Source organism: Globicephala melas, chromosome 7 (assembly GCF_963455315.2).
Source record: "Globicephala melas chromosome 7, mGloMel1.2, whole genome shotgun sequence".
Lineage (NCBI taxonomy): Eukaryota > Metazoa > Chordata > Mammalia > Artiodactyla > Delphinidae > Globicephala > Globicephala melas.
This window is the reverse complement of record NC_083320.1, coordinates 15,471,044-15,496,926: the sequence shown is the minus strand read 5'-3', so window position 1 is coordinate 15,496,926 and position 25,883 is coordinate 15,471,044. Positions and strand designations below refer to the sequence as shown.

The 25,883-nt window shown below is 43.4% G+C and overlaps 1 protein-coding gene across 22 annotated transcripts in view; it reads left to right on the top strand.

The window, feature by feature from the left end:
• The window catches only part of SGPP2 (sphingosine-1-phosphate phosphatase 2), a 138,829-nt gene that overhangs the window by 66,490 nt on the left and 46,456 nt on the right, over window positions 1-25,883 (top strand). For 20 of the 22 annotated variants that reach the window (XR_009564530.1, XR_009564531.1, XR_009564538.1 and 17 more), the window contains exons 3-4: window positions 18,206-18,385; window positions 21,412-21,501. Coding sequence is in view for 1 of the 22 variants with exons in the window: in XM_030836988.2 (XP_030692848.1) it covers window positions 18,206-18,385; window positions 21,412-21,501 (270 nt within the window). In the remaining 21 variants the exon portion in view is untranslated. The remainder of the gene's footprint in view (window positions 1-18,205; window positions 18,386-21,411; window positions 21,502-25,883) is intronic. The other 2 variants (XR_009564536.1, XR_009564537.1) reach the window with 2 other exon arrangements.

Here is a 25,883-nt window from a genome sequence, read left to right as displayed (position 1 = left end):
GAGGAGATGCAAGAATTGGGCTCATAAAATCTTCTCCTGAAAATATCTAACTATCTGAAGACCTGTCTTTGCCAGTTTTCCTAGAGCACAGAGTACCTCCTTCCTGATCTCCACCCTGAACTCCTTTCAGGCGGTGTTGAAGGTCAGCAGCTGCAGTGGCTCATAATCTGATCCTTGTAGAGGTAGATGGCCAGTGCCAATTTGGAGGTGACACCCTCAGCCTAAGAGTCGCTGATGGTTTGAGAGCCTGAAGGGGTTTGCCGTTGTCAGAGTTTATCTTAAAGTACTTTCACCCTTTTTACATCTACATTTTCTCCTGCAAATCAAAACCTGATTAGATAAAGCCCTAAATACACTCTTTGCTTAAAAATAAAAGAAAGAAGGTGACCCTGCTGAATTTTCCCAGGGCCCTTTCTGTACTCCTGGAAAACAGAAACCATGAAGATAATTCACCCACCCTTTTGTGGTCTAGGAATGATTTACTGCAAGGAACCATCCTTCCCCATGTGACTTAGACAAGACTTACAGGTCCCCCACCACCCCCCTTGTTTACCTGTGACAAGGTCAGTCATGGACCCTCCAATTCCCACTCTTTGTCTTATAAATGATTTGAACTCCATCCCCACTGGCCAATCTGGACAAAACACCTGCTACCCTGACTTGACCAAACTCGAGTTAAGCTTCTCTCCATTGCCAGACCCCTGAATTTTGACCCATTCTCGCCCAGCCAGCACACAGCCCCTCCCGAGGATAAGCTGACCTCAGGGTAAACAAGCTCTGATCTACTGTCCTATCCACCTCCCCACACCCAGGAAACATCTTTCCAGCCTTGGTCATCCCTCCCTATAAAAGAAAAGCCCTTTTCTGCCCGGTCTTTGAACACTCACAGGTCTTATGATCAGGTCTCCCAGTTGCAATAGTCCTTTCAACTAAAGCTCTCCTTGCCTGAATCCAGATTGGTTTTTATTTGTTAAAGACAATAAGGAAGCGGAGAATTCAACCTGGGAGTCTCTCCACGTGGCTGTACTACAGTTCTCACTTTCCAAGATCATTTGCAGCAAAATTTACTCTGTGTTTACTTCCCTTTACGCAACAGTACAATCTTTTGTATTGCAGAATAGCTTTCAGGAAGGCATTTGAATTCTTCCTCTAACCAAAGCACCATTTGAAAAACAAAGAAAATGAAAAGGAGTCATTTTGCTTAGGCTAGTATTTCACGTACACTTGAGACTAGATTGCTGCTCAAACACAAAGTGATTTCCTAACTTTGTAGTTATAGCTCCAAATCACAAGCATCAGAGATAACTATATTCAAATGTAACTACAAAAGCAACTTCCACCCCCCAATATTTATTTTTATTCTCTTTCGCTTTATATATTTTAGAGCTGGCTTTCCCAGCATTAACTAGAGACGTTGAGAATTTGCTGTAAGGTACCTCCTTCTCAGCTGTGTCCAGTCAGTCACCTTGTTTTGTTATTGTTTCTAAGGAATAAATAGTCCACAAAAAATATGGGTTTTAAGGAGTGCTATATCATTTTAAAATAATAAGTGGAAAGTCAGTTTTAATTCTATTAGGACACCTAGGCTGTTGATTAACTCTATCAAATATGTATTCTACTTTGTGTACCAGTTAATTCAAGGACCTTAATTTAACCAGTTGTATGATCAGGTCTGTAGCACAGAATATTTTTTCAGTCCTAAATATTCTAGTGTATAACTTAGAAGTTATATGCTAGGATTTACATAGTATTGAAGAAGTTGTCCCATAGTATTTTTTTTTGTCCCATAGTATTTTGTACACTGGCTACAAGCCGTTAAGTCCCAAGTTTACCAATAGAAGTGACTTTTCTAATTTTTTCATGAGCTTGGGATATCCAAAGAGCAGGACTTTTAAACCAAAACTTCTGAATGATCTTCCTTCACACAGGAAGATATGAAACAGAAAAGCTACAAAATAAAGACAACCAACTTAAAACAGTTCATGTCCATTAGGTCTTCACTTCTCAGATGGAGTAGTAAACAGAGTGTAATTCTCCAGGGAGCCACAGTTTGTGCATTTATTCATTTAGTAAAGATTTTTGGTCTATACGGGGCACCTGTAATTTTAGATTTCCAGCAATTCTGGAAACATTCCCTCACTTCAAGCCTGCATCATCTTTATTTTGCATGCTCATGTTAACCATCTAATGAATCTTCCAGCTATTTTATGACCTTCAAATCCATCCTCCCCACAGCATGTAGAATGACCTATCTCAGGAGCTGCAGTGGCACAATCGGTATAGCGTGTGGTACTTATATAGAGTGACCTATCTCAGATGCAAGTATGACCATGAACCACCCTTTAGAACATATTAATGTCCAAGCACCTTAAAATTACCTATAAGGGCTTTCATAATTGGACTTCTGCCAAAATATCTACCTTTAACCCTTCCTCCTATCTGTTCTCTTCTCTGGAATCACAGAACTGCTGACAACTCCCACGCCAGTTCCTGCACTGCAGACATATCCACGCTCTACATTATACTTCCTTCCTACGGTTGCTACTGCCTTGCATGCCTTCACCTGCTTCAAGTGTCAGCAAAGGCATTGTCTCTAGATAAGCCACCTTGAACCTTGTATCTCTATTCCCTACTAGATGGTTATTTATTGTTCCTTGAACCTGGCATGTAGTAGCAACACAATAAATAATTATTGAATAAAATAAATAAAGCCTGTTTCTACAAAGAGGATTTAAGAGCTGTCCCCGTAGAGGAAACAGATGTGAAGAAGTAATTACAGTTCAGAGTGCTAAAGATACATTAGAAAATTCTACAGAGTGCTAAGGGAGCATCCTAGAGAGCTTTTTATTTTTTATTTATTTATTTTTTGCGGTACGCGGGCCTCTCACTGCTGTGGCCTCTCCCGTTGCGGAGCACAGGCTCCGGACGCGCAGGCTCAGCGGCCACGGCTCACGGGCCCAGCCGCTACGCGGCATGTGGGATCCTCCCGGACCGGGGCACGAACCCGTGCCCGCTGCATCGGCAGGCGGACTCTCAACCACTGTGCCACCAGGGAAGCCCCTAGAGAGCTTTTTAAAATGGAATTCTTCCCCCATCTTGAGTGGTTCCCCGGTGGCCCTGATGGAAATTCAGGACACAAATTTGGTGAAGATTTCACCAAGGTTTTTTCAGTATGAAAGTAGTAATTCTATATGTTTCTGAACTGTGAAGAGATCTTTGAACCAGAAAGCAGATTTTATTAGCCTTTTTAAAAGAGCCTGAGGTCTCTTTCTTATTTTGTAATTGATGAGCAACAACTATTAAATTTCATTCGTTCATTTAAGAAACATCTGACAAGGGCCTATTATGAAATACTATGCTAAGTGCTGGGGATTAAGCAACGAACAAGACAGACTCCATCCTGCTCTTCTGAGGTTTACTTGTAGGCAAAACAGAGAGTAACAAGTAAATCAATAGAGAAATTAAGGATTATATGACTGTTGTTTGAGATACATCAGGTTGAGAGCAGAGACCTGCTTTAGAGAAGGTGGTCAAGAAAGGGTACTGGGTGCTAGTTTCCCTTAAGCCTTGAAGGATGAAAACTAGCCAGCCAGCCGAGGGGTTGGGGGACAAGGCTCCAGGCTGAGATAAGCAGAAAGGGCAAAGGTCCAAAACTGAGCCGGAGCCAGGCACTGTTCCAGACTCTGGGCCGAGCGTCCACGTGGGGTGGAGATGAGGCTGATAAAATGTAGAGTCTAAGTGCAGGCAGGGTAGAGTTCCTATGAAGAAAACTAAAAGCAGGGTATGCAGACAGAGTGGCGAGAGGCAGCTGTCTTAGGTAGGGTGGCCAGGGAAGGCCTTTCCATGGAGGTGGCTTTTGGACACGGGGCTGGTTTTACTTATAATTTACTGATAACTCACGTTTAAATTGCTTATGGCAAATCTAGAATGTTCCAAATGTATCAGCCGTCTTTGTGATTGATTTCTGTATTCATTTGGAAACCAGTGTTCCCAAGCAGTCTAAACGGCAAGCAAACCTTCTAAGAACACAGCTGGATTTTAAGTGGAAAGCCACCTTCGAGTTGGTCTTTTCCAACTCTAACACCAAACATTTGCTGTGATTCAGATCTGGTAAAAGCCACCTCATCAAACGGTTCTGTAAAATTGCTGGCATTGCTCACCATCATAGGGACCCCAGCCTGACAGTGGAATGCGGAAATTGCAGAGGAAAGGGCTCCGAGAGAAGAGCATGGAGGTGCCTGTTGGCCCGGAAGGCTGAGGCTCGCCAGCTCACGTCAAGCTTCTCTCATTACAAAGGGTCACGGGGAGGTTATAGCCCCAGTTACAGTCCTGTTGGGGAGGTGCTGACGGTGTGATCAACAGCCCCTCCTAATAGCTAGAGTTAATCACTCACTGACCGACTGGAAAATTAATGGCGGCCTACTCTCTCCCCCTGCACTCCGCCTATGTCGGTCCAGCCTCCTTCCTTCGCTCCCTGCGGTGAACAGGCGTCAGGAAGGGGATTCTCTGGGACTCTTGTCCCTTCCTGCTCAAAGACTGGCTCTACAGGAGGACAGTCATCTAACTCCAGGGGAGGAGAACCCATTCTTCTCTGCCTGGGAGAAACCTTGTAATGAAGATACCGTGTCAAAGATGAGAAGGAAGCAGCAAAGACAGGAGATAAGGGGGGAGAAAAAAAGACAGTCCTTCGGAGGAAAGACATGATTGCAGCCAAATGAAAAGGAAACTTGATTTTCGGAGATGATGGGCTAGAGAATATTTACATGTCTCCAACCCCTTGTCAAATGCACTGTAATCTTAGTTTTTAGAATATTTTCCTTTCAGGAGGTGGTGAGTTACATTTTTTTTTTGGTTGCACTTTAAAAGTCGATGTCATTAAGTTTACCCCAAACAGGCCCTGTCATAGGGCTTACTAGACCAGTGGTCTCTTGGCAGGGAGGCTGAGGAATCAGGATGCTGGCGCCCTGGACCAGAGCTGAGAATGGTAAGCTCTCACCTTGGGCCTGACCAGGTGTATGTCGGAACCTTGGCTTGTCAGAAATGTGTTACCAACAGGAGGAATTCAATTCCAGGGCCCTCTGGCTGAGAGGTTTCATTCCCGAGTTGTGAGAGCCTCCACCTGAACTTCACGGCCATGCAAAAGAGATTGTCACAAGGTTTATACGCTTCCCAGGAGGGAGGTTAAATCTCAGACCAGGGCCCATTACTTTCCCAGGTGAGAGGTGAAGTCGGGGTTCCTGGTGGTGGTGATGGGGGTGGAGGAGAGCAGTGCTGTCGTGACAGTGTGGATCCTAACTTTTACTGGAGTGTTTCTGATTTCCTTTCGGAAGGAAGAGAAGTGATAACCAGGAAAGGTGGGGGGCAGGGTAGTGAGGAGTATTGGGGGTACTGATAGACATACAGCTGATTGAAGGGGTTATGGAAATAGTATACTCAGGTCTCTAGAATTTAGACCGACATTGGCACACAGAGTTGGTAGCCACCCCTGTTCACGGCCATCATGTTGACAGTCGTTCAAAATAAGTGGGAAATTGGCTTCGCCAAGGGTTGATAGCACAGCCTTTGACGTCAACCTGAGAATGGAAATGGATGTTGTGTAAAGTCATGAGAGTCCGTTTGGCTGTTCCTCCAGTGAGTTGAGTAGATACGTATCCAGGGCACCTTCGCCGACAACCAGCATCGTCTGCGTGGCCATAAGTGAATTTTCTTTCCTCCATCCTGTGATTATGGCTCCCATAATTTTGTTAGCCTGCATATTGAGTTTTTATTCTTAGGAATTTCCTCAGCTCTCCATTTCCTCCCCAGCCTCTTAACTGGTCATTTTGCTGCTGTGTGACAGAGCATCTCATCATGAAGTGGTGCTTCTCACCTCCCCCCCCTTCCACATATGTGCAGACGTTCCGGCACAAGGAAATGCAGCCAGCAATACCAGCCTTTAGAGACAGAGAACACCTAGACCGGAAGGACTGGGGACAATTATCTGCCGTTCTTATCACCAGCTAGTTCAATGTTAAGTTACTTGCCAAGTAAGAGAAGGGAGAAGATCTGGCATGTGTGAAGGGGACCAAATCCAGACAGACGGAAGGCCCCTAACCCTGGAACTGCTTCAAACCAGGGTCATCAGGACGAGTGCTTCTCTGACATTGCTTTCACAATGAGAAATGGTTTTAATTCCCTGGGGTTACAGCAAGAGTTGTGTGAGCCTGCAAATCCAGCTTTCTTTCTGTGTAGTACAGCTGACTGGTCACTCGGAAGGCATGCCACGGAGATGTGGTTGGTGGTCATTCAGAGCTTGGGTGGATGCAGTTGTGTGGCTTGACTCCGTAAAGTCTTTAATCCTTCCAGATATAAATCTTTTTTATTTCTCCTGAGTGACCACCACCCAAATCTTTTCTGAGTTCTATAAGATTGTAGACCGGAGGCCAAGGTGAAATGACCCAACTCTGACTGAATGTGTAAGGAGAGCCTGTGATGGCCTGAAAAACTAGGTGTGGAATGTCCATGACCTTTAGCCTAATATCGGGTGGTTCATGGTTCATCAGGTCAGCATGACGCCCGCTCCGACCTTACACCACGTCCAGAGACTTCCTCATACACAGACGCTTCTGTAGAAAGACAGGAGAGTGCAGCGTGGTTCTGTTTTCTCTTGTCTCAAGGTAATTCAAGCCTAGACGTTCTCTAAGGTGAGATGTATTTCAGGATGTACTGAGCCTGAATCCCATTTTCAAGATGTCTGTGCTTTTTCCAGTGGAATTTTTTTTTTCCAGAAAATTATGATACATTACAAAAACCCAAATCATTTAGTTCTACAGAGCTGTTGTTCTTTTGTTGTGGGTTTGGGTTTTTGGTGATGGTGAAGGTGGGAAGGACAGGTTAAGACGTTTTGTTTTGTTTTGTTTTTATGACCATCGTTTTTAAGACAAATGTTTTCTCAGTCTTTATGGAGAAACACAAGTTGACTTGGGTACCACTAGAATGACCCGAGCTTTAAAAAAGGTCTGGGTAGCTGTTCCTTATACCGTCCTCATAAGTTTTTCCCTCCGTGAGGTACAAATAGCTGCGCTCGTAGAACATGGGTGATAAAATGGTGGGAACCTTTGTAAAATATGGTGAAACAGGGAAGTTGGCCTAGGGTTGCTCAATTGAGTTATTTTTTCTTAAATCACCAGGAATCAGGATATGTACAGGAAAATGTCTTGGGAAAGTTTACAGGTCATAAATTTATTATTTAAATTTAACCTACCAGTATCCCCTTCTTATTACATCTACGCAGAAAAATAAGAGAGCGACTTCCCGGGGAGGGTCCTTTGAAGGTGGGGAAGAGTGTTTTCCTGAATTACTGCCAGAGCATAGCTCGTTTATAACACACATCATGTTTAGGCTGCTGTTAGCAATGTTGGTTTTTAACATCTCAGTGGCTCCCAAGATGACATATGTATAAGCAAGTGAGGATTTAGATCAATCGAGCAGCAGCTCATTATTGATGCATGTGCTGAAAAATCTCTAGCTTGCTGTTGCTGAAGACAAGAGTGTTGGGGAGAATGATAGCTCGTTTTGGATGCTAATATTAGAAATGGTTAGTATTAAAAATGGAACCGGGCTTCCCTGGTGGCGCAGTGGTTGAGAGTCCACCTAACGATGCAGGGGACACGGGTTCGTGCCCCGGCCCGGGAGGATCCCGCATGCCGCAGAGCGGCTGGGCCCGTGAGCCATGGCCGCTGAGCCTGCGCGTCCGGAGCCTGTGCTCTGCAACGGGAGAGGCCACAGCAGTGAGAGGCCCGTGTACCGCAAAAAAAAAAAAAAAAAAGCTACCACTACTGACAAAGGGTTTACTCTGTGAAAGTTCTGTCTTTTGAGACTTCTTCAATTACAGAGTTGAATTGCCTTTTAAATATATGGATAGGGTTTCCCTGGTGGCGCAGTGGTTGAGGCTCCGCCTGCCAATGCAGAGGACACGGGTTCATGCCCCAGTCCGGGAAGATCCCACATGCCGCAGAGCGGCTGGGCCCGTGAGCCATGGCCGCTGAGCCTGCGCGTCCGGAGCCTGTGCTCCGCAACAGGAGAGGCCACAACAGTGAGAGGCCCGCGTACCGCAAAAAAAAAAAAAAAAAAAAAATATGGATAGAAGAGCATAAAAAGTTGAAGTACTCTGTCTTATTTAGAAACTTGATGTTAAATGATACATAATTGATTTATTTCTAGTTGAAGAACAGATGCCCATTCAAAGGACATCACTTAGAGCATCGCTTTGCCCTAATCACCTACTCTGGAACATTCTGCTTTGGGGAGGCCTAGGAAAATTTTGAGACTTTTTTTTGGATTCTGGTAAAAAAGATCTCTGTTCAGACCAAATAACCCATTAAAAAATAAGCAAAAAAAGAAAAGATAAAAAAGGATGAGAGTCAAGAGCATGATTGTGCAGTACAATGAGGACGGTCGGGAAGTCCTTCTGTTACAGCAAAAGCTATATAGTGAAATGATGTTGAATCATACATTTTATTAAATATATTATGAAAGATTTCAAACGCCTTAGGGCTGAAATAATATAAAGAGAGGAGAAGGCTGGTGGTGAATTCTTGTTGTTTTATTGTAAGTGTTAAGAGCATAGATTTATATTGGTTCACTTACCTTCAGTACTCAAGTCTACCTTCAAGAGAGATGTGAGGCCAGCTGTTCTGGGACTGTTCCCACTGGAAGCTGACAGAGGGCTCAGTCCCTGGTTGTTTCAGATCAATGTGTAAATTACAGACCACCGGGGGTTTTTTGTTGTTGTTTAGTTCTGGGGTTTTTTGGTGATTACAGTGTGCGCGATTATAATGTCAATTTTATGTGTCCCCATGGGTTTTATTTCCTCATCTGTGCCCCCAGTGGGCACAGTGTGGATTTTATTGTTGGTACCAATGGTACACAACAAAGGAAGACTCTTAAGTCCCCACTTTGTCACCACTCCTGATGGCACTTGTATAGAGAGGATGGAAGATTCTTGGCGTATTGGGGGTAGAATTGAGGCAGGGATTCCTCCGTGGCTGAGAGACTCTCTCTGCCCCTCACGCGTTTGCAAGGGAGGACAGTCCAGGACTCTGACTCCTTAGAGCCCACGTGGACTGTCAGGTCCCCCATGCAGTTGCTCTGGCCAGATTCATGGTCATACTGAGGAATATGTTTGATGACGTGCTTGTTATGGACAATACCCATGCCAGCATCAAAATCTGAGACTATATTTAATTGACATGTGTACTTAAATGCCTTTGTGCGTGTGTGTGGCTGTGGCCTAGGCTGGCTGGCTGGCTGGGTTACCCACAAAGACCTGTGGCAGCACACTTGGGAATAGTTTGTGGTTTTAATCAGTTAAGAAAGTTGAACATGGCATGTGGCTAATGTCTATTGCATTTGTGCTTTCAGGGGTCTGTAAAAATAAAGGTTTTGATCTTTCAGTACTATTTTGCAGTTATTTTTTTCTAGGGTCAGCAGGACTGACAATTAATATACTTAGATATGACCCAGCAATCCCACTACTGGGCATTTACCCAGAGAAAACCATAATTCAAAAAGACACAGGCACCCCAATGTTCATTGCAGCACTATTTACGATAGCCAGGTCATGGAAGCAGCCTAAATGCCTATCGACGGATGAATGGATAAAGAAGATGTGGCACATATATACAGTGGAATATTACTCAGCTATAAAAAGGAACGAAATTGGGTCATTTGTAGAGATGTGGATGGACCTAGAGACTGTCATACAGAGTGAAATAAGTCAGAAAGAGAAAAACAAATATCATATATTAACGCACATACGTGGAATCTAGAAAAATGGTACAGATGAACTGGTTTGCAGGGCAGAAATAGAGACACAGATGTAGAGAACAAACGTGTGGACACCAGCGGGGGGTGGGGGGTGGGGTGATGAATTGGGAGATTGGGATTGACATGTATACACTGATGTGTATAAAATAGATAAGTAATAAGAACCTGCTGTATAAAAGTAAATAAAATTGAACAAAATATATATTAGAAATGTGAGGGAAGAGTCTAATAGTTTTCTTAGCAGTGATTACATTGTTATCTGAAGCCAGGCTTATTAGTTTTTGCATGAAAAACTCCAATGGCACACAAGGCACCCACCCCAGCCCTCAGTTCTAACCCGCAGTGGATCCAGTGTCCACAGTTCCTCGTGTAACCTACATGCATTTACTTATAAATACATTTTAAAAGTTACAAATGGGATCAAAATATACTCTTGCTGCCTCTTGCTTTTTTCATTTAACAGTATATCTCACAATGTTTTATTAACAGTTGCATAATTTAACTGGTGTCCTGTCATGAACATTTAGAGTTGTTTCCAGGTTTTTGTGGTTGGTTAGCTGTCCGAAGGAAGGTGGGCTTATGCATGATTTTAACTTTTGTATGCTCTACATTTCCTAAGACTGAAGACACCAATTCCCTCAATGGGCATCATTTTGGTTGTGACATCTATCCAGTGGTGAGTAAAGGACACTGGTCCCAGGCTTCTGCTGGACTGTTACTGGTGGCATGGTGTGGATAAGAATTTAGCAATTGTCTCATCAGATGTGACATCTTAATCTCTTAGCCCCAAGGGCAGCCAGGTGGCCTCTAGTGAGTGTTACATGGGTATAATGGGTTAGGATCACAGAATTTGGGTTCTTTAAAAATAGGTATCTGGTCTCAGCAATAATTCTCATGCCAGGTTGGGGGAGGGGGGGCGTGGTGAAAAGACCATAGGATTTGGCCTCAGAGTGAAATTCAAGCCCAGCGTCTCTACACGCATTGTATTTTCTCTAGGAGGACGTTCACCTTCTTTAAGCCTCAATTTCCTCATCTGTAAAACAGGAATGATATGAATATTAAAGTAATGTCTATGAAAATACACTTAAAAAGTCACTGCACAAATATTAGTTATTATTTAACCCAAGTCCTCCTTGATAACGAAAAGAAACCTCAGATGTTTTAAAGTAACTTTCCTAAAGGTATACATGCATACACCTATGACTTAATTACTAATCTTTGTGCCTTTAGTGTTTGTCTTCAAAAATTTCAGACGCAGATCTGAGCTTGAAAAAAATGGAGCATTAGAAAGAACAGGAAAATGTCACTTAATCATTTTATTTTTCTCACCTGCCATTTGTGCTTTCGTTATTGTATCTCCATTTTTACAGAACCTGGAATATGTCAAGACCAGTTTGCTGAGAGTCTTCTGTGATTTACGGTGTTTGCTCTGTAGTTTCTTTGTTTTGGTGTTTCAGGCGTGGAATGAAATTTTATTAGTTTGAAATTACACCTGCTTGTCCAAGTGACTGACCGTCACGCCACCCTCTACAAACACACACGAACCCACGTGACATACACTGTAGAAGGGCTGTGAATTTTAAAAAGTAAATAAAAATGATGCCACAGTAGGAGAGGACATTCACCCATTGAAAACAACTTTTTACACTGGATGGTAAGCAGTAGTCTCTAGAATGTTCCCAAATAACCATAACAAAGACCTGCTTTTAATTCACTCCCTGAAGCCAAATAGGAGACCACAGAGGAGTGTGTATTCTAGGGAGGAAAAAAAAGACTGAACACTGAATAAACAAAAACACACACAGGCTAATGCAGTCAGTCTTTTTTTGTAAAACTGTTGATCTGAAAAGCCTCCAGAGATTAAAATTGCTCTTAAAATGAATCCCATACTCATGGGTTTGAGTAGGTAGATTTTCAGCAGCTTTCTCTGTGTCATGTGTGGTCGCCACCTCAGTGCCCTGTAGAACTGGGGTTGGGAGCAGAGGTGGGCAGGACTTTTGAAGAAAATATTAATAGAAGCCATAGCTGCTTCTATTGAATCAATATTTGAAGGTATTGTTAATAGCATTTGGGAGCAAAAGACTTCAAGGGCACATAGAAGAGGTATTTCAGAACCCATCTTTATGTCTAGTTTATCTTTTTTTCAGTGGGCTACCATTAGTATTAACCTTTTTAAAGAATATGATTCAGTGGTTTTAGTATATTCACAAAGTTGTGCAACCAATGTCTACCTCCAGAACATTTTCATCTCCCTAAAAAGAACCCCCATATTTACTAGCACTCACTCCCCTTCCCCTACCCCCCCATCCCGCCCTAGACAACCACTAATCTACTTTCCATCTCTGTGGATTTGCCTGTTCCGAACACTTCATATAAATGGAATCATACAATGTTTGTCCTTTTCTTGTTTGGCTTCTTTCACTTAGCACACTATTTTCAAAGTTGATCCTTGTAGCATGTATCAGTACTTCGTTTTTTAAGGTCAAATAATGTTTCATTGTAAGGATATACCCCATTTTGTTTATGCATTCATCAGTTGATGAACATTTGGGTTGTTTAAACTTCGGGGCTATTGTGAAGGATAATGTTGAGAATATTATATTCATGTACAAGTTTCCGTGAGGACATAATTTTCAGTGTTCTTGAGTATGTACCTAGGAGTGAGACAGTTTGGTGTCTGATCTTTCTTTATCCAAATTATCATGTTAGTAACCTGAGAAGAAGGGGAATGAGCTTCACTTGGACAGATGAAGAAATGGGATGGGTAGAGAAGCTGTGGTCTTTGGGTTACATCTCATTGTTCTCTAGAATGGTGAAACTAATTCCTGACTTTTTAAAAACAAATCCATGGATAGACTATAAAGCCCAGTGATTCAGTGTTTCTGTCCCATGAGACCTGAGGGATCCCTTACATCCCTGTTAGTTAATCGCTTGCACTGTGATTTCCCATGGTGAAGTGGGCTGAGGGTGTAGCCAGAGGGAAGAAAGATGTTAGAGTTTATCATAATTTGTGTGTGTTTGGGGGAGGGGGGGCGGGTGAAATTTGAAAAGAGCCTCTCGGTGCTCCCTCTGTTTTGCAGAGGATTCAGCTTTTATTATAAAAACAGGGGAGCCTTCACACGACGGGATGGGGATGCTTTGGAAGGAGGACAGAGGTGGGAGCGGGGGCAGGCAGCAGTCTCAGAGCGTAAACGATAAATGTATGGCTGTTGTCTAAAATCCCGCGGCTGCTTTACTAGTAATGTTATTTCAAGGACCTTCTGTTTCCTAAACTATCTAGGTTTCATTTATCCGGGCGTGAAGACTAAATTCTGTTCATCAGAGCTGTGTTAGACATAGAAAAATTGTCATTTTGGATTGTAATAACTAGGAAGGCCCACCACATTAAGAGAAAAAGCACAGTTTTCTCTGCTGGCCCCAAAGAGCCCAGCCATCAAGGACAGATGCCAGATGGGAAATTCTTCTAAGTTGTGAAGACACATTTCATTTTGACAGAATTGGTTCTCTAGAAAAGCCTTTTGTCTGCTTGGGGTCAACAGTAGACGATCCAGAGAACTGGATTTCCTTTCCACCTATACATTAATTAGGGAAGAAGTAAGCAAGTAGGCTAATTCCTCATCATGAAACGCTCCGGGGCCCCAGCACCATGCAGGGGACCCAGCTAGGGTGCTGGGGCGTTAATGAGCTATAATTGCTTCCTGCCCTGCCTCCCCGTGGATTTTCGCTTTTACACATAGGCCTTGGGGGCCTCAGCCCAAAGGAGCATGATGGATGATGGAACTTAATTTGGTCCCTTTGGGTAGAAGGGCCTTTCAAGAAGACAGAGCAAAGTCCTCCGTGGAGGGCAAGCCATACTGAGTTAATCATTATACTCTTTACTGTGAACTAAATGGAGAAATAGTTCTCTTCTGCCGTAGTACTCTTTTTAATAGACTTTACTTTTAGAGTAGTTTTAGGTTCACAGCAAAATTGAGCAGGAAGTATAGAGAGTTCCTGTATACCCCCTGTACCCACACATGCATCCCGTCCACCAGAGTGGGACATTTGTTACAACTGAGGATCCTACACTGGCACCCAATGGCCTTAGTTTACATTAGAGCTCACTCTTGGTGTTGTACATTCCATAGGTTTGGACAAATGTGTCATGATGTATATTCGCCATTAGAGTATCAGACAGAATAGTGTCAATGCCCTAAAAATTCTCTGTGCACCACTTACCCATGTCCCCAGCCCCCAGCAATCACTGATCTTTTTACCATCTCCCTAGTTTGCTTTTATCAAAATGTCATATAAATGAATTCATACAGTATGTAGCCTTTCCGCATTGGTTTCTTTCACTTGGTACTGTGCGTTTAAGATTCTTGCATGTCTTTTCATGGCTTGAAAGCTCATTTCTTTTAGTGCTATAAAGGTGACTGTCTGTGATCCAGGAAACAGGCGCTCACCAGGTACTGAATCTGCCAGTGCCTTGGTCTTGCACTGCATCCTCCGGAACTGAGAGAGATAACTTCCTGTTTATAAGCCACCCAGTCTGTGGTTGCTTGTTATAGCAGCCCAAGCTGGCTAAGACAACAACTTTTTAAGATGTGACTGACATGCAATAAACTGTACGTACTCAGTTTTATTGAGGTATAATTCACATACTACTCAATTCATTCTTTTAAAGCGTATGATTCAATCATTTTTAGTGTATTCACAAAGTTTACACGTATTTAAAATGTACAACTTGGCACATTTTGATATCGGTCCATACCCCTAAAATTATCACCATAATTAAGACAGACATAATTAAAACATAGTTAAGACATAATTAAAACTTCATTACCCAGAAGTTTCCTCATGCCCATTTGTAATTTCTTTCCCGCCTTTCTGGCCACCACCGATCGGCTTTCTATCCTATAGAGTCATTTCTATTTCCAAGAATTTTATATAAACAAAATCATAGAGTATGTACTTTTGTTTGTTTTTGGCCTGGCTTCTTCATTCAGCACAATTATTTTAAGATTCGTCCATGCTGTAGCATGATATCTATAGTTTATTATTTCGTTTTTGCTGCGAAGTATTCAGTTGTATGATTATACCACAATTTGCATAATTATTCATTCAGCATAATTATTTTAAGATTCATCATTCATTCAGCATAATTATTTTAAGATTCATCCATGCTGTAGCGTGATATCTATAGTTTATTTTTTTTTGTTCTTGCCGCGAAGTATTCAGTTGTATGATTATACCGCAATTTGTTTACCTATTCACCTGTTGATGGAAATTGGGTTGTTGCCGGTTTGGGGCCGTTACAAAGAAGCTGCCGTCAATGGTCATAGACAGATCTTTGCGTGACTTACGCTTTCACTCTTTGAGGGTAAATACCTAGGGTCGGCATGGCTGGGTCGTGCGGAAATCATATGTTTTAACTTTTTAAGAAGCTGTCAAACTGCTTTTCCAAAGTGGTTGTATCATTTTGCACCTGCTCCAGTGCTGTATGAGGGTTCCAGGTACTCCCCATATCCTCCCAACACCTGGTATGGTCAGTTCCTTTCATCTCAGCCATTCTAACTGATGTGTAATGGTGTGCCCCACAATTTAAACTCCGCTGGTCCTAACTGCCTCGGAGGTCCCTCTGCATACCACCCAACATCACTTCTCCAAGGCTTCTCTATTCTTGCGAAGTGGATGCTTCTCTATCCACCCCTCATCTTAAACAATCTTCCTTTAACGTTCCACCTCAGTGCTCCCAGTGTCTCGGGTTGAACCAAAGTCTGTCTCTACATATATACATACCCATATAATTCTGTGGATAATTTTTTTCCGAAGCATATTTGCATTATGATGAGATCCTCTGTGTGACTGTTTTCCCCACTCAAGGTTGGAGACCTAATACAGGGCTGGGCACAGTTTGCTGTAATGAATGCAAACTGACAGAGACAGGACTTGTCACCCTGTGAGTGGTACTCTTTCCCTACAACCTGAAAAACATAGCTTCACTCTCTCTGGTTTGAAGAGCTCTGTCATGACAGTAATTGCTATTTGAAACTTATTGATCAGAAACAGTGTGCTGCTATGGGAACACTTTTAAATAAAATGAACAATTGTCCTCATTCTTAAAAACATCCTTCAGATATAGAAGGCAAAAGATAAATGAAGTCGAAGAAACTCATGGACTTCAAGGACATTAAGTTTTGTCTGAATGAGGGACGCACAGTCTGTCTTCACTCTATGACTTTAACGTTTCCTGTCTGAAGATTCTGTGTATTTTTGAGTGAACTGGAGTTAGTCGTAATGCCTGTAATATTCTTTTTGATGTTGATGAGTGGGGAAGGGGCAGGGTTGAGAAACATTTATATCCTAGCATCTTCTGAGAAATTCTTAGTAGTCAACAACATCTGCAAGTTTTCCAACTCCCCAGAAAATAGTCGGTCTGATGTGGTTTTTATAGGTTCACAGGAGGGAGAGGCAGAAACATAAAAGAGTAAGCTGGTTTCCAAAACAGTAGTTTCTGGTAATAAGGGGATGGTAAAGAGGTTAAGTTTCAAAGTCTGATTAGAAATAGCAGCTATGGAATTTGGAGTGATTGTCACTGAGGCTTTAAAGCCTGTGGATTTGGCCTGCTGTGCACAGACAGTGGTTCTTGATTTTTAACCCAGAGCAAAGTGGCAGCAGAGCACAAAAACATATGCAGCGTCTTCTGGGGGATACTGAGTGTGCTGGGATAATGTTCAGAATTCACCAGCAACTAGATGAGTTAAAAGAAAGTACCACAATGTGGGAAACTCTAAAGCAATCTGGCTGACTAATCAAAAGTATTTTGAAATAGTCCTTCATAGCGGGTTTTGTTCCAAAGCCAAGTAACTCCATCCATCACAAGCTAAATAAAGCCCTAGTAAGATCAATGCGATCATGGTAAGATGAGGAGGTTTATAATTAAAGCCCATGACAAAGTGACCTGCGCAAGAATACAGTGTAAAGCCGGCCGTGCTTCTCAAATTCTCACGTGAGCATGAACCACCCGGGAGTCTTGTGAAAATGAGAGTTCCAGTTCCATAGGTACAGGCTGGGGCCTGAGATTCTGCATCTTGAAACAGCACTCGTGGTGTGGATGCTGCCTCTCCTCAGACCACACTTTGGGTTGCAAATGCAGAGACTTAAGTGAATGGGTTGCTTCTCCCTCTTTCATAACATCACGGAAATGTCCTGTGAAGCTCTCTGACAAAGTAAATAAGTCTATTGTTAACAGTCCTATTCATCTCAGGAGGGTGTGGAAATCAATTCTGATATCTATGTTGTGCTTTAAGGGAAAAAGAGAAAGGGATTTTTTCATTAATGGCATCATGGAAAAAAAAGAATTCAATTGAGGAACTTCCAGATTGAGCTGTGTTGATTTTAGGGTTGAAAATAGTCACGCCATTTATTGTATGACGCTCTCGAGTACTGAGAAAAGTTAAACTATATCCAGTATGTTGCCTGCATACATCAGGAGTAACAGTGGCATTCAAAAAATTTTAAGCCAGAAGTCACTTTTTTGGTTAAAACTTGAAAAGAAGGGCTGTCTGATTGAGTATTAAATTCTTAGTCCAGGACCATCCCGAAGGTATTACCGTGGTAGTTTAAGGCACATATTTTTTGAAGCCAAACTCTCTGGATTTGAATCCATTAAGTCTTGCCACTTACTAACTATGTACAACGGTTTACCCCTCTGTAAAATGGGTCTGCATTCTACAGGTACTATTGGATTAAGTGAGTTAATATTTGTAAAGTTCTTAGACCAGTGCTTGGCACACATACCAGCTATACAAATGTTAAATATATGACCAAAATAAGTAAGACGTGTTAGTGTCATATCTTAGTTGCCCAGTGACCCTCTGGAATCCAGAAGGGCTGTTTCTCTTTTCTCTCTTTTGTTTAGAAATTTATTTATTTATGTATTTATTTATTTATTTGCTGTGTTGGGTCTTTGTTGCTGTGCCTGGACCTTCCCTGGTTGCAGAGAGCAAGGGCTTCCCTTTGTTGTGGTGCGTGGGCCTCTCATGGTGGCTCCTCTCGTTGCGGAGCACGGGCTTCAGGCACGTGGGCTTCAGTAGTTGTGGCACGCAGGCTCAGTAGTTGTGGCACACAGGCTTAGTTGCTCCACAGCATGTGGGATCATCCCGGACCAGGGATCATACCCGTGTCCCCTGCACTGGCAGGCGGATTCTTAACCCCTGCGCCACCAGGGAAGTCCCGGCCTGTTTCTCTTTTTAACAACTAAAATGTCTTCCTACAAGACTTCCCCATAGGCCGCTGGGGTCAGAGAGAAAGGTGATTTCAGCCAACCAACAGGAAACCTCAAAATAAATTCATAGAACCTAGGAGTTTATTTTGCTCATTTGGTTAGACTTACCTCCATCCTTTGGTTTGGCAGTTGGTGATGTATATTGGCCAGGTGGCCAAGGATGTCTTGAAGTGGCCCCGCCCCTTCTCCCCTCCTGTTGTGAAACTGGAGAAGAGAGTGATCGCTGAGTATGGGATGCCGTCCACCCACGCCATGGCAGCCACCGCCATCTCCTTCACCCTCCTTATCTCTACCACGGGCAGATACCAGGTAAGGCGCAGACTCCCCTTCCTCCCGTGTAACACCATCCGTACGATGAGGCAGCAAAGAGTTTCCCTTCAGGATTTTCTTTTTTTTGAAGGACTTTGAAGTTTATGAAATAAAGATGGGGAACAGAAATTTACTGAGCAGTCAGTGACAATTTCTTTATAAATGAAGTGACCATATGATTTAGTACCCAAAGCAGGTTGTGCCCAAGAGTGAAAGTGGACACCATTAATGACAACAGGGGCTTCCCTGGTGACGCAGTGGTTGAGAGTCCGCCTGCCGATGCAGGGGACACGGGTTCGAGCCCTGGTCTGGGAGGATCCCACATGCCACAGAGCGGCTGGGCCCGTGAGCCACAACTACTGAGCCTGCGCGTCTGGAGCCTGTGCTCTGCAACAAGAGAGGCCCACGCACCACGATGAAGAGTGGCCCTGGCTCGCCTCAACTAGAGAAAGCCCTCGCACAGAAACGAAGTCCCAACACAGCAAAAATAAATTAGTTAATTAAAAAAAAATAATAATGACAACAGCACCACAAACATAACCCGGGTGTGTGGCATCCCGCTTCCGAAGGCATTTTCACCCTGAGCTGCCCGACCAGATGGCACTGAATAGGTGCTCTCACCCTCTGTTTGCAAGAGACTCGAGGGGTTTATATCCTAGTAAATGATCCTCCAGGGCTGAGATGGTTTCACCAAATCCTCCAGCTACATGTCCCAGGGCCCAGGGTGAAATAGTCTGTTCCCAAATTAGCCCCCAGAGATGTCTCTGCCTTTTTTGGGGGCTCAACCGTTAGAAATAATCATTCCATATTTTCTAGAAAGCTGTCTAAATGACAGGTGATTAATAACTTGAAAATAGAAGAATTTCACTTAATATCTGCTTAAATGCCAGTTATAGTAAGACCTTTTAAAATCTATACTGTTACTGCAATGAAGATTTATTTTTCCTTTCTGAGAACTCTTGCTCTAGTTTTGTGCTTAATTTCAGAAATTTTACCTTTTACCCGTTGGAAAATTTAGATTTCATGAACTCTAGCAGCCTTGTGTGTAAATGATAGTATTGCTTCTCCTGCTCCTCTACACCAGAAACCCAGGGGTGTTCCATGTTCCAGGTTGTACAAAAATGGGGTGTCAGCCTGATGTGATTGGAAGAAGATAAGATTAGTGTCAGGTCCTGGCTGTACCTGGTCTGCTACCTGGTCACCTGGGGTCAGATCTCAGTTTCCTAAATGGCAAAGGGACAAGTGTATAGTATCATATCCAACTAGGTATAATATTTTTTTGTAACTTAAATGTCATGCCAGGATCAAACAATGTCTGAGCTCCCCAGTACTATCGGAATTAATTGAATGCAGACTTCTGAGCTATGTCATATCCCGTGCCGTCTGCCCCAGAAGGACATAGTGGGCCCAACACTGACCCCCATCGGGCTGCTGTCAGCATCAAGAGAAGCCTGTGAACATGGTTCTCTTAGGAAAAAATCAACAAAAATCAAAAAAAAAAAAAAAATCAATGGCGCTGACTGCAGGAAAGCAACAGCAATCATTTATACGCTCATTTTAAGGCCACCTGGATCTTCTTAAAAATGTCTTTACAGCTTACGTGATGAAACGATTTTCTTTTCTTTTTCTTTTTCTGGCCACACCGCTCGGCATGCGGGATGTTAATTCCCCGACCAGGGGTCAAACCTGTGCCCCCTGCAGTGGAAGTGCAGAGTCTTAATCACTGTACCGCCAGGGAAGTCCCACAATAGTTTTCGTAAGGCCTGAGTTGTTATGCACTTCTTTCCTATTTAATTTTTTAATGATAAATGTATTCAGCTTTTGGGGTTATATACTCATGAGTAGCTCTAAAAATGGGTTTATTTATATAAATATATGTTCAGGTGAATACCAACCTCTAAATTCTGAATGCATTAACTCATTAATTTTCAACACTTTTTCGATTAAAATCAGAGACCCAGTTAATGATAAATCTTAAGAAAAGATGCACAACCCTGTGTTGTTATACTCAGATGTTGCATTGGAAAGAACATGCTGGGCTTGTACTCGGAAGATGTGGCTTCTGGTTCAGACTGTGTCACTACTGGCTGTGTGACCTTGGGCAAGTCATTGTACCTCTCTGAGCCCCAGCTCCTGTTGTGAGGGGTGATGGATGGGCAAGCATCTTTGTGCTAAAGTTCAATACTAATGCAACTTATTATCAAGGTTAAGGGTTTCCTCATCTGTGGACTGGGGCTAGTAATAGAACCTATTTCATACGGTTGTGTGAAGATACATGAGATAGTGACCATAAAGCACTTCACATAATATAGACAGTTCTCTATCGTCTTTATCCTTATTACCACGGAAGACCACAGACATCAGTAGTTGAAGCAACTGGATTATAGCTCTGTGTCTAGCTCATAAGCAGGATATTTGTGTGTTCTTTATATGACTTGTCATTAGCCAGATTCCTCCAGCTGTTTTCATTACTCACGAGCAAATGTCAAGATTCAGTGAAGTCTGGACTCTTGCCTTGACATCTGTACAGAAATATGCCCAGTCTTAACATGGGGCTGTTGTTCCCAGGCTTCCTCAAGAAGCTGGTTGTTGCCAAGCTTTACCATCACAGCACATGATGGGGAAGTAGCTAGTTGGACTTCCAAATGACAGCACTGTCTATCTACCTTGCCTCTTGGAAATACTGTATACTTCATAAGTTTTAATCTAAAAATAGAAATAAAAAATTATTTACTCCATTAAAACTTGTAGCACCATAGCTAAGGTCAAGTTTTCTGCTGTGTCTTATTTGCATGTCAATATGTTGTGAAACTTACTTCCAGAACTATATTCCTAGACATCTTCCCCTTCTCTTTCCTTAGTTTTCCCATTTTTCAAGTGATTTGAGATCATCAGACTGCTGGTCTAGGGAATATGAGATTGAGACTAGGAGTTACGGGATCAGAAATCCTATTCCTTTCCACAGCATCAAATTGTATGTGTCTGAACCTGACCGAATGTCCTTGTTTTCTCTTCTCCCCCTGCAGTATCCCTTTGTTTTGGGACTGATGACGGCTGTGGCGTTTTCCACGTTGGTGAGTCTCAGCCGACTTTACACTGGGATGCACACAGTCCTGGTAAGCCGTTGTGGGCAGGTCTTGGCAGGTCTTGATTATCTGAATAGGAGTGTGGTTAGTATGTGTTTATTAAAAGTTATTTGCATATGTAATTATATTTCCCATCAGGCCAATGAATTACGGAATTATTCTCTTCTGGCACATGTATAATAATGGTAATGAATCATTAAGATGATGTGAAGGAGGCTGAACTGGGCTAGACCCTCATGACTTGGAAGCTAGAATGGTAACAAAGATTCAGGTAGTTTGTTTACATGCCGGTTTACTGATGATGCAACAAGAGGTGCAGAAAAACACCCAGGGTCAGGGATGTGAGTGATGGATGAGGTCCTCCACTTGGTCCTCGAAGATGTGGGTGTGAAATTTGGGGGTCTCAGCTGCCCTTGCAGGGTAGGAGTCCCACCAGGTCAAAAGAGCCCAAATCATGAGCTCGCTTCCTTCCATACTGGCTTTGCGTTTAAAGAGCTGTCCATGTTTTTACCGTATTAGGCATTTTTTTCAGGGCTTCCATAGTTAGCACAGTTAAAATTACTCAGTTCTATTTCCTAGTGTTCCAGCCAGCTACCTTGGAGTTGCAGAGCATAATGCTGGCCATGGTTTACCAAGGGCACTATTTATCATCATAATTGCTGCAAGAAAGGTTTCTTTAAAAAGGACTAGGCCCTTGCTTATTGTGTTACTCTGCACGTGAAGCTGAAAAATTATGTTAGCAGAAGACCTCAGGGGGGGCTTCACTTCCCTTGTGGCACAGTGGTTGAGAGTCCACCTGTCGATGCAGGGGACGCGGGTTCGTGCCCCGGTCCGGGAAGATCCCACATGCCGCGGAGCAGCTGGGCCCGTGAGCCATGGCCGCTGAGCCTGCGCGTCCGGAGCCTGTGCTCCACAACGGGAGAGACCGCAACAGTGAGAGGCCCGCGTACCGCAAAAAAAAAAAAAAAAAAAAAAAAAAAAAAAAATGACCTCAGAGGGAAAGGCCGGCCTTCACCGGCCCTCTTGTATCTCTTCCTGGTACCTGATGTTGGTCATCCTGGGAAAGGTGGCGGTGGCGGGTGTGTGTGTGTGTGTGTGTGTGTGTGTGTGTGTGTGGAACGGCAGAAGCCGCAGAGGTGAACGGATTTAGGGAGAGAGTTTGTCAAAATGGGCAGAAGAAGAGAACAGGGAGGAAGTAAACCCGGAGAAAGATGTTTGTGGCTGCATGACATGCAGAGAGCAACGTCATGCTTTCCTCTCAAGAAGAAAACAAATTATAACTCCAAGGAAAGCGGGGACGTGAGTGGAGTCAGGGCTGGACCCAGGGTGAGGCAAGTCAGGCAGGAAATTGAAGGGGTGCCAAACAACTCCAGAATCAAAAGAAATGATTTTCATGCGCTACTTAAAAAATCAAAATCAAGGCAGAAACTTTCTGCAAAATATCCCAGTCTGAAATAAAGTCCTGCATTTGTGTGACCTTGCTGGTTTTGCCCTACCCTGATCCTGGAGTGCTGCCCGGTGCAAGGGGGCCCAGATTTTGAAAATACGACGGGAGCAATTAGGGGTCAGCCTTATTATCTACCTACCAAGACACGTCCCTGCTGTTCCCGTCCCATTGCACAGTGTGTCTCATGGCTTCTAAGACTTAAGGGGAAAGGGGAGAAGAGCATTCTCAATTTGCTACACCACTGCTCCTCATTATGAAGAGGTTCTCTCCAGATACGTCCACAGACTTAAATATGGAATGAAGCAGAACCCTCTCGGGTGTTTGAGTATTTCTTTTATCTGGGGCTACTTTTTAATTTCCATTGGTTTTAATAAAAAGCGATCTTAGGAACTCAGGTTAAAATTAAAACCAAAGTAAACATGAGAATGTGGAGCTGCAGACATGAATAGAGGGCACAGAAAACCCACCTCAATAAAAATCCAGCTACGTGTCTGTCTTTAGTTTTAAAAGTGGGTTGGGGGTAGGGAAGCACAAATTTGTGGGGAAGATCGTTTAGACCTCTCTTTGAGATCTAAGGAATGGGTCCCACTACTCATTTTGGAGCATCCGTTCCAGAAAAAACTGGAACAAGGGGCAGTAGCAACTATTCCTCCCACCCCCATCCTCCTCCACCATTGCCGTGCAGGACTCCTTCACACGTATAATTTTGTCTCATAAAGACCTGAAACCCTGGACTTCCCTGATGGTCTAGTGGTTAAGACTCCACGCTTCTAAAGCGGGGGTGTGGGTTCGATCCCTGGTCGGGGAACTAAGATCCCACATGCTGCACAGTATGGCCAAAAAATTAAACAAATTAAAAAAAAAAAAAAAGATCTGAAACCCTGACTCAGGCCCAGGTCTGAGTCAGGCTCCACAGCCACAGACATGGCCCAGGGTAGAATGGTACCTAATTTCTAGTAGCAAAGGGGAATGGTTAGTTTTAATAGAAAGATGGAGTTGAATTATGGATTGGTTGTCTTTATTTAGCAGCAACTTAATAAGCTTCTGCAGGGTCACAGGCTTGGAGCGAGATCTAGAAGATACTGAGGTGAACAAAACCTACCTCCCCCTCCCAGGTGTCCGGATCCATTGACGGAGACAGGTGTATGAGCTTACTGATTGCTGGCTGTGATAAGTGTTATAATTAGCATGGAACAGCTGGATCAGGCCAGCTAAGGTGGCGTGCCTCTCCTCTGGACTCTTCACATTCTCTAGGGACTGCCACACACTGGTGGTCCTCAACCTTGGCTGCACATTCAAATCCCATGGAAAACTTCAAAGAAAATATTTGGGGATGTTTGGGCATCTACAATCATAGCAGCAGCATTATTCACAGTAGCCAAAATGTAGAAGCAACCCAAGTGTCCATGGATGGATGAGTGGATAAATAACGTGATAGATACATGCAATGGAATATTACTCAACCTTGAAAAGGAAGGACATTCTGACACACTACAGCATGGAAGAAACTTGAAGACATCACACTAAGTGAAATAAACCAATCACCAAAGGCAAATACTCTATGATTTTGCTTATATTCATAAAGACAGAAAATAGAAGGTGGTTCCCAGAACCTGAGGGGAGGGGGAATGAGGAGTTATCATTTAATGGGTACAGAGTTTCAGTTTGGGAAGATGAAAAGGTTCTGGAGGTGGACAGTGGTGATGTTGCCCAGCAATGTAAATGTACCTGATACCACTGAACTGTACACTTCAAAACGGTTAAGATGGTTAAATTTATGCTATGTGGGGTTTTTACCACAATAAAAGATACAGTCCTAGGCATTGGTGTTTTTTCAAAGTTCCTCAGTTGATTTCGGTGTGCAGCCAGGGTTGAGAGCCATCTATTAGACTGTCCCTTAGAGCTGGGCCAGGGCACAAGCCTGGACAGAAGAAGAGTTGGAAGGTGTAAGGAAAGTGGGGGCAGGTGCTGTATAGGCAGCCACTGTGTCCACAGCATGAACGGCTCTAATTGCACCCAGCTAGGAGGCTCACAGCACGCGAGTCATTCAGGTGGCTACCAGCTTCATATAAATGGTTCTCCGTGCGTAAACAGGAAGGACGGTTCACAGAGAGCAGTCATTTGCTTATCTCACCTGGTAAGAAATCTCTCTTGTCAAAGGTGAGTGGTTTGCTGTGAGATCAGGCTTCTGGACAGGCTCTGGCTGACTCCTGGGCAGGTCTGAGTGAAGCATGGGGAGGCATTGAACCTGCATGTGGCGTCACCATCCGGCCAAACCAGCTCTGGCATTGCTTCTATCTACCGGGACGCCCAAGGGAGAAACTTGGGCGCTGTCCTAGCTCTTCTCTTCCCACACCCATCAGTCAGGTAGTCACCAAGTCACATTAGTTCTGACTCTTAAAGATGTCTTAAAGCTGTTCTGACACCACTGCCAGGATAGTATTTCCAAATCTGATGATGCTCTTCCATGCATGGAAACGTTTCTCCATCTCCTGCTGAATGTGAGCAACAACACAGGTGGCCCCAACTGGGGCCTTTGGGGGAATCGACCTTTGAGAGAAGTCAGCACTGTTTATGGCAAAACATGGAAATAAAACACAGGGGCCCTGATGACATTCTTGTACCATACCTGGGGCCACACTACCTGTAGGCTGGCTGTTCCTTATTGCCCAAGCTGATTTTTATTGAAATTGTACATTTCCCATAGTAAAAAGCATCCTAACCAATGATTTACAGAAATAGTTTTTTGGTGTATAATTTCATGTTCCCTTGGTTTGGAAAGTAAACCAATTACGGCCAGCTGAAGGGGCAGGGGAGAGGGTAGGATGTCTTGGAAAGATGGGGTAGCCCGTGGAATCCAACACAGATGGGGCCGAACAACTAAGCTTCATACGTGTCTTCCTCTCCCTGCAGAGTGCCACGGTGCACAGAACGCAGATCCTAACAACTTCTCTCTCACATCCAG